General features: G+C 36.0%; 1 protein-coding gene across 7 annotated transcripts in view; it reads right to left on the bottom strand.

Annotated features, from left to right (window-relative positions):
* Positions 1–13,192, bottom strand: part of NSD3 (nuclear receptor binding SET domain protein 3) — a 116,595-nt gene that overhangs the window by 55,438 nt on the left and 47,965 nt on the right. For all 7 annotated transcript variants that reach the window (XM_027070601.2, XM_053216592.1, XM_053216595.1 and 4 more), the window contains 3 exons: positions 7,107–7,178; positions 6,337–6,499; positions 717–871 (listed from right to left, as the gene is read on the bottom strand). In XM_027070601.2, the coding sequence (XP_026926402.1) occupies positions 717–871; positions 6,337–6,499; positions 7,107–7,178 (390 nt within the window). The remainder of the gene's footprint in view (positions 1–716; positions 872–6,336; positions 6,500–7,106; positions 7,179–13,192) is intronic.

Here is a 13,192-nt window from a genome sequence, read left to right as displayed (position 1 = left end):
ATAAAACTTAGCTTTTAAAGTGTAAAAATATGAACAATTTTGGAATCACAAGAGACCCATCCTAAAATTAGTTGAGTTTAAAAATGTCAACCAGATAGATTATCAAGAGTTGATGTCCTAATTCTAAAACATCCACCACCACAAACATATTTCTTGGTTCCATCAAGTGTGATCTTGGCTGAATCCATTGTTTAAGTTTTCTATGTCTCAATTTCTTCATTTGTAGAAATAGGAATAATAGTATCTACCTCACTTAGGTTGTTATGAAGAGTAAGTGAATTAATATACATAAAATGCTTAAAATAGTGCCTGTCTCACAGTAGGTGCTCACTAAATATTTCAGAAGCTTTACTTTCACAAAACAATTTACTAAGACTAAAGAGAATTATGGAAAGATGTTGAAATAGGAAAAAGAATAAAATTCCCTGGCAAAATCAACATTTCACTAGCATCTTCTAGTCTTATGTACAGTAATTCAATTCAAAATAGAATCCAACAATGTATTAAGCAGAGTTCAAGTTCTTAATAGTACTCTAATGTTGTTTATATGAAATATAAAACTTACCAACATAAAAATAAGTTATTAAAACTGAACTTAGGTTAAAATAACAAATCATTCTAACAACTGTCTGAATTTAAGTATGAAAAATTCTACTAAATTATTAAGTTCCCTAACAACTATATTTGATTGGTAATGTTAATACGTTGTCAGTTACCTTTTGTTTCTCAGAGTGATTGCTGGCTTGTTTGGTTGCTTCAGCCAATAATTCTTCATACTGTTTATGACCCTTATACTCTCGTACTCGCTTTTCATGAACCCAGGCCCTCTCTGGCTGGTTGCTAAAAAATTGGACGTGATATTCCCGGGCACCTGTAAGAAAAAATTCTTACTAAGCATTTCAGACCATAAGCACCCACATATACTCTGCCAAAAATGTGAACCTAAGCCAGGTTCCCTAGCATTACTCCTATTAAAACTTGTACACTTTGCATTGTCCAAAGATATAATCCAACACCAGCCAATTACACAACTAATAGTTACTGTAAAAAATCACTCCCAAATGATTAAAATTAGTACAGCAAGTTTTAAGAGAAAGGAAATCAGAAATTCTGCTAATTATCAGATTTTTTATCTTGGTTACACAACTTACTTTTCCTTGTCTTAAACCTTTTTACAAACAAATCTGTGTCTAAATAAATATTTTCTTCCTTCCAAAAATGTATAACATATTTTCTTGGACTTTAAAAGTGCCTGTCAGGGGCGCCTGGGTGGCAGTTGGTTAAACGTCTGACTCTTGATTTCGGCTCAGGTTATGATCTCACGGTTGGTGAGTTTGAGCCCTGCATCTGGCTCAATGCAGAGAACACAGAGCCTTTTTGGGATTCTCTCTCTGCCCCTCTCCCATTCTCTCTCTCTCTCTCTCAAAAATGAATGAATGAATGCTGGTCAAATTGCTTTTCTGGACATATAAAAGTGCGCTATACAAACAGGGGAGGGGAAGAGGCCACAGACTCACGGATCCTGTAAGGTCAAAACTATCTTTATAATAATACCAAGATGTTATTATTGTTTCACTTTGTTGACATTTGCACTTAATACTACAGGAACAATTGCAGATAAGACTGCTGGCATGTTAGCAAAAATAAAACCAGAGAGTGACACCAAACTATACTAGTATCACATTCTTCACAACCACACACTGGCAGTTAAAAAAAAAAAAAAAAAAGCCAGTTTTATTTAATGTCCTTCATGATGCAGTAAAAATGATTAATTTTACTAAATCTCAACCCTTGGATACATGTCTTTAATATTCTGTGTGATAAAACGGGAAGAATGCATAAAGTACATACTGAAGTGTGACAGTTATCTTGAGGAAAAGAACCTGTGCGGTTGTTTGAATTGCAAGGTCACTGGCCACTTTCTCACAAAACACCATATTTCAAAGAATGACTGGCAGAAAACCTATGATTATTTGAAATTGAGCATCTGGCAGATATTTCCTCAAAAGCAACTTTGCTCTTTCAAGGAAATCAACTGACACTACTTGTGCCAATAATAAAATTTGATCTTTCAAGCAAAAATTAGAATTTTGCAAAACCAGTATTTATCCCTGTGAGTCTTCCAAATTCCCAATAATCAAAGAATTTTCTGATGAAATAACTGGTCATGTAAACTAAATATGATTTAAAAATACATCTATAGAGGAATGTGTCAACATTTGGAAGATATGTCTCACTTGGTAAAACCAATATTTTTTAAGTGGCCAATATATGATATTACAAAATCATGTAAAGTAAAAGATTCATTCAAAGTGCAAGACAGAACCAACGGATTCTAATGTAACAAAGTGCAAAAAGTTTATTGATACGATTTTAGGCTCTCTATTCCAACTTACCCACCACTTGTTGAGTATGGGTAGAATATCAGAGAAATATATCCACAATTATCTAAAAAGGCTATTAAAATACACTATCCCTTTCTGACTATGCACCTGAGGCCAGATCATCTTCATATATTTCAACCAAAACAACAAATCATAACAGACTGAATGTATAGGCAGATATGAGTATCTAGTATCTTCACTTAAGTCAGACATTAAAGAGATTTGTAACAATGTAAAATGATACTCTTCTTCCTCATTAATATTTTTGAGAAAATAGTTATTTTTCATAAAAACATAATGATAACATATAATGGATTATTATTATTTTAGAGAGAGAGAGAGAGCACGCATGTGAAAGCGGGGAAGAGGGGGACAGGAAGAGGGGGAGAAGGCGGGGGTGGGAGAGGGAGAGAGAGAGGGAGACGGAGAGGGAGAGGGAGAGGGAGAGGGAGAGGGAGAGGGAGAGGGGGAGGGAGAGGGGGAGAGGAGAGAGGGGGAGAGAGAGAGAGGGGGAGAGAGAGAGAGAGAGAGAGAGAGAGAGAGAGAGAGAGAGAGAGAGAATCTTAAGCAGTTTCTGTGCTCAGCCTGGAGTACAGCATGGGGCTCAGCATGGGGCTCAATTCTACCACACTGGGATTATGACCTAAGTGGAAATCAAGATTCAGACACTCAATCGACGAGCCACCCAGGCACCCTGAAAATGTTCTAAAATTAGATGTAGAGGGGTGCCTGGATGGCTCAGTTGGTAAGTGTCTGACTCCTGATTTCAACTCAGGTCATGATCTCATGGTTGGTTAGTTCCAGTCCTGCATTGGGCTCCATGTTGTCAGCGTGGATTCTCTCCCTCTCTCTCTAAGTGCATGCACACACTCTCTCTCTCTCAAAATAAATAAATAAATAAACATTAAAAAAATACTTTATAAAAAATAAATAAATAAAATTAGATGTAATGCTGGCTGCACAACTCTGTAAATGTACTAAAAAATCACTGAATTGCACGGAATTGGCATGTAATGCATATATCAAAAAGCGGTTATTTTAAAAACTACTGCAGAAAAAAAACATTAAAAATATCAGAATACACTTTTAATTAATTTAAATTTTTAAAAATTTCTAAGTTCTCAGAATTCCAGTTTTCTCAATAATGCAAACAAAATCAGTTCTTCCAGCAGTAAAGTAGAAGATTGTCTAGGGGATACCAAATTAGATTAATTCATAAAACTAAACTGAAACACTTCCTTTGAAACACAGATGCAGCATAAATTGTGCTTTCACTTATATCGCATAAAAAAGCTGAAATTAGCAGGTTTTCATAAAGTAACTACAGGTGAAACTATATAATCTCAGAAGCATGCTCTAACGGGAGAGAATTAAAGAGCTTGATAATTATCACATGATAATAATATCTCAGCTCTAGAAGCCCAGATAGGTACATGGATTATGTTATTTAAAAAGGTTTGGCCCTAAAAGACACAAGAAAAGATGCTCATCGTCATTTATCATCAAGGAAATGCAAATCAAAAACTACAATGAACTATCATCTTACACCTGTCAGAATGGCTAAAATTAACAACACAAGAAACAACAGGTGCTGGCAAGGATGCGGAGAAAGGGGAACCCTCTTACACTGTTGGTGGGATTGCAAACTGGTGCAGCCACTCTGGAAAAAAATATGGAGATTCCTCAAAAACATGGAGATTCCTTAAAAACAGAACTACCTTATGATCCAGCAATTGCACTACTGGGTATTTACCCAAAGAATACAAAAATACTAATTCAAAGGGATCCATGCACCCTTATGTTTATAGTAGCATTATTTACAATAGCTAAGATATGGAAGCAGCCCAAGTATCCATCAATTGATGAATGGATAAAGAAGAAGTGGTATATATATACAATGGAATAATACTCAGCCATCAAAAAGAATGAAACCTTGCCATTTGCAATGACATGGATGGAGCTAGAGGGTAATATGCTAAGCAAAATAAGTCAGTTAGAGAAAGACAAATACCATGTGATTTCACTCATACATGGAATTTAAGAAACAAAACAAGGAAAGGGAAAAAAATAAGAGAGAGACAAATCAAGAAACAGACTCTTAATTATAGAGAACAAACTGATTTGTTATCAGAGGGGAGGTGGGGGGCGGATGGGTTAAGTAGGTGATGGAGATTGAGGAGTGCACTTGTGATGAGCTTTGGGTGATGTATGGAAATGCTGAATTACTATATTGTACACCTGAAACTAATATAACACTGTATGTTAACTGGAATTAAAATAAAACTTTTAAAAAAAGAAGGCAGCTTGCTCCTTTTGGGAAATCCTTGTCCCTTTCTTCTCCCATTCATAAAATCATAGATTATTAAACCTTCAAGGTATTTCAGAGATTACTAGTCCAACACTCTGAGTAATAAGTAATAAATGAAAGAACTAGGACTGACTGCCTTCCTCCAACCTTAGTAAATTATGATTAGGTGAATTCAATTAACTTTCCTTTCAATACACAGTATGTTTAAGAGTGGAGGTTCTGGATATGTCTCTCTGAAACTCTATTTACTTATTCAAAACATAAGGATAATAATAGTACCTACTTCATAGTGTTGCTGCTATGTGGACTGCATAAAATACATAAGAGAAATGCTTAACATAGTGCCCTCCACAAAAGTAGACATTCCACAATGCTGGGTTTTTTTGTTTTTGTTTTTTTACGTCTGCTCCATTGATGCTTCCAGTTACCCAACCTTTAATTAGCAGGTTATAATGACAGATAATTGCCTCCTGTACCAGGGCAGATTACTGGCTATGTAGCACAAAAGTTATAGATATGGCTGATCTTGTCACAAATCTGACTTGCAAGACTTATGTAGACATTTTTTCTTTTCATAACAATGAACAGGAAGCAAGAAAGAAATTTTAAAGAGAAAAATAGGTGCAGAGTTGTCACAAACAATAAGGAACTCAACATGTAAGAAGAGTGAGTTCACAAAACAAATATCCAGAAATAAATTCCAAGCTCAAACCTTCTTCTGGCTAACTAAGCAAGTCCATTCCAAATTCTAGAATCCCAATAATCTAGTCAACATGTTTTGGTCAAACCCATGAAAAGAAATGGAGAAAAGTTAGAAAACATCTTTTTCTTAACATTAATATTCCTAAGGTAGGATTCTATGCTAAATAGCTAGATTCAAGCTGTACATCTATGTTGTATTGAATTTATAAGGATGTCTCAGTAAATTTACAGATTAAAAAACGGATTGAAGGAGGCAAAAAAAGCATTGTGAAAATTTCATCAGGATTGAAAACACTGTGTGGGTAAAAAATTACTATCCATAGTAGTCAATGATGAAATAAAACGTACAGCGAGAAAGCATGGCCCAAATGCCCACTAAGCTCATATAAGACATCTTTTTTTTTCCCCCATATAAGACATCTTATTACTTACCCATCTGCTTTCTTTTGGAATTCATATGAGAGGTCAGTCAGATAAAGGTTTTTTAAAGAAGCAGCACGAAGAAATTATAAAATGCAGAGTGGTAAAAGGGAAAACAAGGGCTGTCTCAGGTGTAGAGGCTTTCTGCCCATTAAGATGACCAGAATTCTATCACTAGTAATTAAAAACTGATATTTTGGGGGCACCTGGGTGGCTCAGTTGGTTAAGCATTCAATTTCAGCTCAGGTCATGATCTCACAGTCGGTGAGTTCAAGCCCTGTGTGGGGCTCTGTGCTGATAGCTTGGGCCTGGAGCCTGCTTCAGATTCTGTGTCTCCCTCACTCTCTTCTTCCCCACTTGTGCTCTGTCTCTGTCTCTGTCTCTCTCTCTCAAAAATAAACATAAAAAAGCCCTGATATTTTGGTGTCAGATGGTATATTATGTGCACACTCTTATATACAATATTTAAGATTCAATCCCCCCCCCACCTTTTATTTAATATCTATTTATGCCTTTAGTTACCTCTTGTGTTAATTTTGGTATGAACCTCGAGCTGGGGATCACTTGAAACCATGCAAGGCCACCAAGGATAGGTTCCCACCTTAGACCAAACAAGATCGCCAACCTGGAACTTAACACCGGCTGACACTTCTGTTGTTGGAACAGAAGATAATATTGGCTGAACCTACAGGAAAAGGTCATAAAACTTCATTAGCAGACAAAGTTAAAAAAAGACATTATGTACAAGTACATTAAACATGTTAACCTAGTAAAATTTATCTTCAATTATATTTTCCCTGATACCTATCCATAACTAGCAAAAAGGAAGAGAAGGAAAACAATAAGCTTCACTCCAAATATTGAAAATAGGACTGATATTCTTGATGTCTTATCGATAAGAGACCTTGAGAATTCACATAATCCATTAAAAAGGTGTCATAAAAATATTTTTGTAACTTTGTATGGTGACAGATGGTAATTACACATATTGAGGTGATAATTTTGCAATGTATACACATATCAAATCAATATGTTGTACACCTGAAACTAATACAATGCTACATGTTGATTATACTTTGATAAGAAAAAGTGGTCATAGTTTTGAAAAGGAGAATAATTCAGTCAAAGTATCTACCTCTTAAACCAGCTCCAAGATTTATTTCAGTATAATTTTGGAAATCCAGAAGTATGGAACTATAATAATATGTGTAAACATGTGTTATATTTTAATCACCCTGCTTTCACCTTCTCACACCATACTTGATTAGACAGTATTCAATATAACAACTCACCGGGGGTTCCTCTTTTAGTACTGGATCGTCTCTTGGTTTTTCTGACACAGTGTCAATCCTCTCATTTGGTCTCTGGGTGAAAAGGTATAGATTAAAAAAAATAAAATGGCAGCCAACCAAAGAATAGTGACATACACAAAAAAGAATCAAAACTAAATCACAAAGAGAATAAAGGACATTTATTAACTGGATAATGTAGGTAGTAAGAATACAACGTATGCAGTGCACGATGTCTTAACATTCATGGTCTATTCCACGCCATAGCTGTATCTCTCATTTCTTATTTCATCACTTCTAAAACTTAATTTATTTTATTTATGTATTTATTTTTTTAGACCTAACAGGGTGCAGAAAAATGAGTACTCTGAGATTGCTAGTAAGATATAATTTGGAATTTTCCTGGAGAGCAATCTGGCATGAATGAAAAGCCTTAAATTTTAAGACGCTGTTCCAGAAGTTCCACTTCTAAATACATATGTATGTTGAAAAAGCGTGGAGAGGTATAAATATATACACACACACAGATATGCACACCAGTCCCATTTATAAAAGCAAATTAGAAAACAATCTAAATGTCTAGTAACATAAATTAGTTAAATACATTATAACTAGATAGCGAAGAAATATAAATGAATTTTAAAATGACATGGAAGGGGTGCCTGGATGGCTCAGTTAGTGAAGCATGTGATTCTTGACCTTGGGGTTGTGAGTTTGAGCCCTATGTTGGGTGTAGAGATTACTTAAAAATAAGATCTTTAAAAAAAAAATATATATATATATACACATATATATATATATATATATATACACACATATATATATATATATATATATATATATATATATGGACATGAGAAAATAATATAACATTTTTTGAAAAGAGCAAATTGCAAACCAATCTGTATAGTATGATTCCAATCTTGGAAAAATAATTTTTTCTAAGTACACAGAAAGAAAAACTAGAATACCACCAGGTGATGGAAAAAGTGATTTTTTTTGGTGTGCTTTTCTGTATTTGTCAAATTGTCTATGATAAACATTATTTTTCTAATCATAAAATCCACAAATAGGTTACTTAAAAATTATTTTTCTGGAACCCTTAGGGAAGACAATTTGGAAATATCTATCAAACTTCAAAATATGTCCGTCTTCAATTGAGCAATTACATTTTAGGGAACTATTTACAGAAAACAAAATGAGAAAATCTAAGCAGAGGATAGTAAGTATAGCACTATTCCATGTCAGTAATCTACATATCTATCAACATCTTCCAACTTTTTATTTTAAAATAGTCTGTACATGCCTTGAAAAGTATTTGATACATTTTATATCAAATTGATAAGAGTAGTTATCTTTGGGGAATGAGATTAAGGAAATGGTGAAGGAAGATCTATCTATCTATATATATTTTAAGTTTATTTATTTATTTATTTTAAGAGAGACGGAGACAGTGTGAATGGAGGAGGAGCATAGAGATGGGGAGACAGAGAATCCCAAGCAGGCTCTGCACTGTCAGCACCGAGCCTGAGGCTCGAACTCTCAGAATGATGAGATCATGACCTGAGCTGAAACCAAGAGTCGGACATGTAACCCACTGAGCCACCCAGGTGCTCCAGGAAGATCTATATTTTTGTGTTATTGGTACTTTCTGTATAAAGCATATTACTTTTATAATTAAAAAGATATTTAAGAGGCGCCTGGGTGGCTCAGCCGGTTAAGCGTCCGACTTCGGCTCAGGTCATGATCTCGCAGTCCGTGGGTTCGAGCCCCACGTCGGGCTCTGTGCTGACAGCTCAGAGCCTGGAGCCTGCTTTGGATTCTGTGTCTCCCTCTCTCTCTGCCCCTCCCCTGTTCATGCTCTCTCTCTCTCTGTCTCAGAAATAAATAAATGTTAAAAAAAAAATTAAAAAAAAAAAGATTTAAAAGACTTCTCACTTGTCAAAGAACAGAATTTAATTTAGATGGCATAAAGAAAGATATATGTATCAAATTAGGTCTTAGTTCCAATTTAAAAATATGAGTAATTCTAGAAGCTACTTAAAATTGTCAATTCAATTAATTCAGGACACTGTTGTAATACCAGTAAAAATAAAGTTTTATTAAATAAAAAATTGTAGAGGGGCGCCTGGGTGGCGCAGTCGGTTAAGCGTCCGACTTCAGCCAGGTCACGATCTCGTGGTCCGTGAGTTCGAGCCCCACGTCAGGCTCTGGGCTGATGGCTCAGAGCCTGGAGCCTGTTTCCGATTCTGTGTCTCCCTCTCTCTCTGACCCTCGCCCGTTCATGCTCTGTCTCTCTCTGTCCCAAAAATAAATAAACATTGAAAAAAAAAATTTTTTTTTTTAAAAAATTGTAGAAAGATTTTTAACTACAAGGAAATGATAAGCCAGACTAATACCCTAAACTCCAAGTATCAGTCATTTACTCAACACTGCCTATGAATTTCCAGGCACTGTTCTAGAAGGTGGGTATGCAATGATGAAACTAATAGATTTGATTCATCACCTCAAAGAGCTTACAGTTGGGTAGGACAGACAGACACTAAACAAATAAAAACATACACTTATACAATGTAAATGTATGAAGAGAAATAAAGGGGGGGGTGCATCTTTAAATATGAAGGTCAAGAAAGGCCTTTCTGAAAAAGTAAATTGTAATCTGAGAATCAAAGGATGAATAGTCTAGTAAAAAGTGGGAAGAACATTCCAGAATGAAGTCATGGCATGTGTGCAGTTCCTGGGATTTAAAAAGGTAGAAATTTCAGGGGGCCTGGGTGCTCAGTCAGTTAAGCCTCCAACTTCGGCTTAGGTCAGGATCTCATTGTTCATGAATTCGAGCCCTACATTACGCTCTATGCTGACAGCTCAGAGCCTGGAGACTGCTTCAGATTCTGTGTCTTCCTCGTTCTCTGTACTTCCCCCACTCATGCTCTGTTTCTCTGTGTGTGTGTGTGTCTCTCTCTCTTTCTCTCTCAAAAGTAAACATTAAAAAAATTTAAGAGGGGTGCCTGGGTGGCTCAGTCGGTTGAACGTCCGACTTCGGCTTAGGTCATGATCTTGTGGTTCATGAGTTCAAGCCCCACGTCCGGCTCTGTGCTGACAGCTCAGAGCCTGGAGCCTGCTTCAGATTCTGTGTGTCTCTCTCTCTGCTCCTCCCCCTGCTTGCACTCAGTCTCTCTCTCTCTCTCTCTCTCTCAAAAATAAATAAAAGCATTAAAAAAAATTTTTTTTAATTAAGAAAAAAAAGGTAGAAATTTCATGGTAGGAAATTGTAATGGTAGGAAGGCCATTACAACTGACTTAATTGCCCAAAGGAGAGAGAGGTTACATGATGAGAGAGGGGAGACAGGGTACATTATGAGGGCCTCACAAGTATATTCAAATGTTTTATCTTAAGTGCAGTAAAAAGCTACTGAAGAGGATTAGGTAGAGAAGTAACACACACCACTTTATGCATTAAAGATCATGTTAACTATTATGCGGAAAATAGAAGCAAGAGGAGAAGCAGAATGTTTAATTAGGTTACTGAAAACAGCCCAGGTGAAAAAAGGTAGTGGCAACTTGTCGATGGGCACAAAATTCGCTGTCAGATGTGTCTGTGGTGGTACCACATAATCCAATAGGACACACTCATTGAGCAAGGAAAGAAAAATCTGTGTTCAAGTGGAAACTGTCTTCCTGATCACTGGTATAATAATAAAGCAGTTTGGAAATACTGTCCACATTTGCATAGTCCCTTTCAGTAGCTTCACTTCAATCTACAGATACAGCTTAAGCCTTCACCTTAACTTCTCATTCTTCAGCTACTGCAGGAAGACAAGACCGCTTGAGGAAGCACATATGCCGCTAAGAAAGTGAGTTGTCCTCCTCCGCACACTCACTCTTCATGATGTCTGGGTGTAAGGGATCTCTGTGACTCCTTTTGAGGGCAGACAGATAAGAAGTGACTCATCTTTGCCACACAACAAAATCCTACTATTATTGTAAGAACTGGTCTGAAGCCCATTAACATTCTTCCCTTTCTGGATTAAAGACAAGGATTTCCTTCAAAACTGTTTATTATTCAAATGACTTATCTTTTTTAAAAAAAAATTTTTTTTACATTTATTTTTTTTTGAGAGACAGAGTGAGACAAAGTGAGAGTGGGGGAGAGAGACCCAGGATCAGAAGCAGGCTCCAGGCTCTGAGCTGTCAGCACAGAGCCCGACGTGGGGCTCGAACCCACGGACCGCGAGATCATGACCTGAGCCGAAGTCGGACCCTCAACTGACTGAGCCACGCAGGCGCCCCTCAAATGCCTTATCTTTTTTTGATTGTTTTGGTTTGTTCCAGAATGCTTGCTTTTCAACTTCAGGCTAGCTTGAAACACTGTTAAAATCACTTTCACAGAACTAAAATTGTTTATACAGCCATTTTAAAAGGAAAACAATGGCAAGGGAGAGAAGCAAGCTTAAGATTTATTCTAAGCTTTCAAGACTATATAAAAGAAAGAAAAATAAGAAAGTCAAATAAGGATGCTGAAATGATAAAAAGGAAATATACATTGCAAGATATGCTAATACATGGGCAAAATAGAAATATCTAGTAGGCATTTAGAGATCTACGATTTGAGCTCAAAAAAAAAGGGTAAGAAGATAAACAGATAGCATAGTATCACAAACACCAATTAAGGGAAGTTTTTAAGACAAAATGGTCACTGGAAGTCAAATGCTTAGGAGTCAAGAAAAATGAGTCAGAAAATGCCAACAGATAAAACACTTCTGGGTATAATATCCATTTTCCATTAGTTGTTCAAAGGATAGATAAGCTTAAAAGAGATTTAAATCAAGTAAGGACAAGAAATACCTTTTGGTACTAACAGTGTTGCGTTAGGAAGAGAGACTCTGAGAAAAAGATGACAGTGAGTTAGCTCTCCTTAGTTTTAAATTTTTGATTTTATGGGTATATACCTCTTTTTTACATTTTTAGTTGATTCCATATGGAAAGACCTATATTCCAGGAAAAAATAACAACAAGTTTCTTAAACAGGAAAAAAAATGTTAAGAAAACAGCTAAAATAAAATTACATTATCCAAAATACTCCTTTTTAAAGAATTTGGTCTAGTACTTTTATTAAAACCCAAGAGATTTATTAAAATGAATAATATGCATCAAATCTAGAATTCCTAATCCCTAATAATTTTCAAAACATTAAGCAAAATCACATTCTTTTAAAAAACCCAAAATTTATGTCAACATTTAAGGTGGAAAGAAAAATTCAAAGGCAGTAAATTGTTCGTGCATCTTTCTGTATTACTTTCTAAATAACTATTTAAGGTCATAACCTTAAACGTTAAAACATCTGTACAAAAGGAACATTTTGCACTTAAACAGTTTCGAAGAATTTTAAGACCTAATACTCTGAGGCTAGAGAACCAAATATAAGCTCTAACTTAGTGCTGAGGGGACCGGAAGCTATTTGGCTTTTTATAAATGAAAATGGCAAGCTAAGAGTTAATGAGACTAGTCTTAGTGGATAAGCCCACTGTGGTGCTGGTGGAAGACCAATGTTTGAATAGGGCCTACGCTCACATGCCTGAGGCATTACACCTGCCAGGGAGGAAGACATGCAGAAACATTTTCACATGTTTCTAATTTGATAGGAGGGAAAACAGCTCCACCAGCTTTACAGAATATACAATTTCAGTAGTGATCTCAGGTCTCCTGCTGCCTAGATGTTTGGACACATTTTATTGTTGAGAAGATATACTTAGGTCGTTCCAAATAACAGCCACTCTTTAGAAGGCCAAACAGCCCAGAACTGGGAGGAGATACTTATAGATCAAATACCAAGAAAAAAAGAAAAAAGTAGTGAGTGAAATCATTAAGGATTATTTTAAATGAGACTGCTCAAAAAAGAACTTATGACTGGGTTTTTAGGGAACAAAAATACATATGAAAACAAATCCAGCTTAAGGACATTTCGAACTTTTCCTCCAAGCACTCAGTTCTCATTATGCTTCCCTAAAGCATCTGGAGAGGGGAGCTGTCCAGTTGCGTCAGCAGACTCTCACCTGGGCTTCCCTTTCATTTCTAAGGCCTCTACGATG

Source organism: Acinonyx jubatus, chromosome B1 (assembly GCF_027475565.1).
Source record: "Acinonyx jubatus isolate Ajub_Pintada_27869175 chromosome B1, VMU_Ajub_asm_v1.0, whole genome shotgun sequence".
In the NCBI taxonomy this organism is placed as follows: Eukaryota; Metazoa; Chordata; class Mammalia; order Carnivora; family Felidae; genus Acinonyx; species Acinonyx jubatus.
The sequence above is the reverse complement of the archived record's forward strand: the minus strand, read 5'-3'. Positions and strand labels throughout refer to the sequence as shown.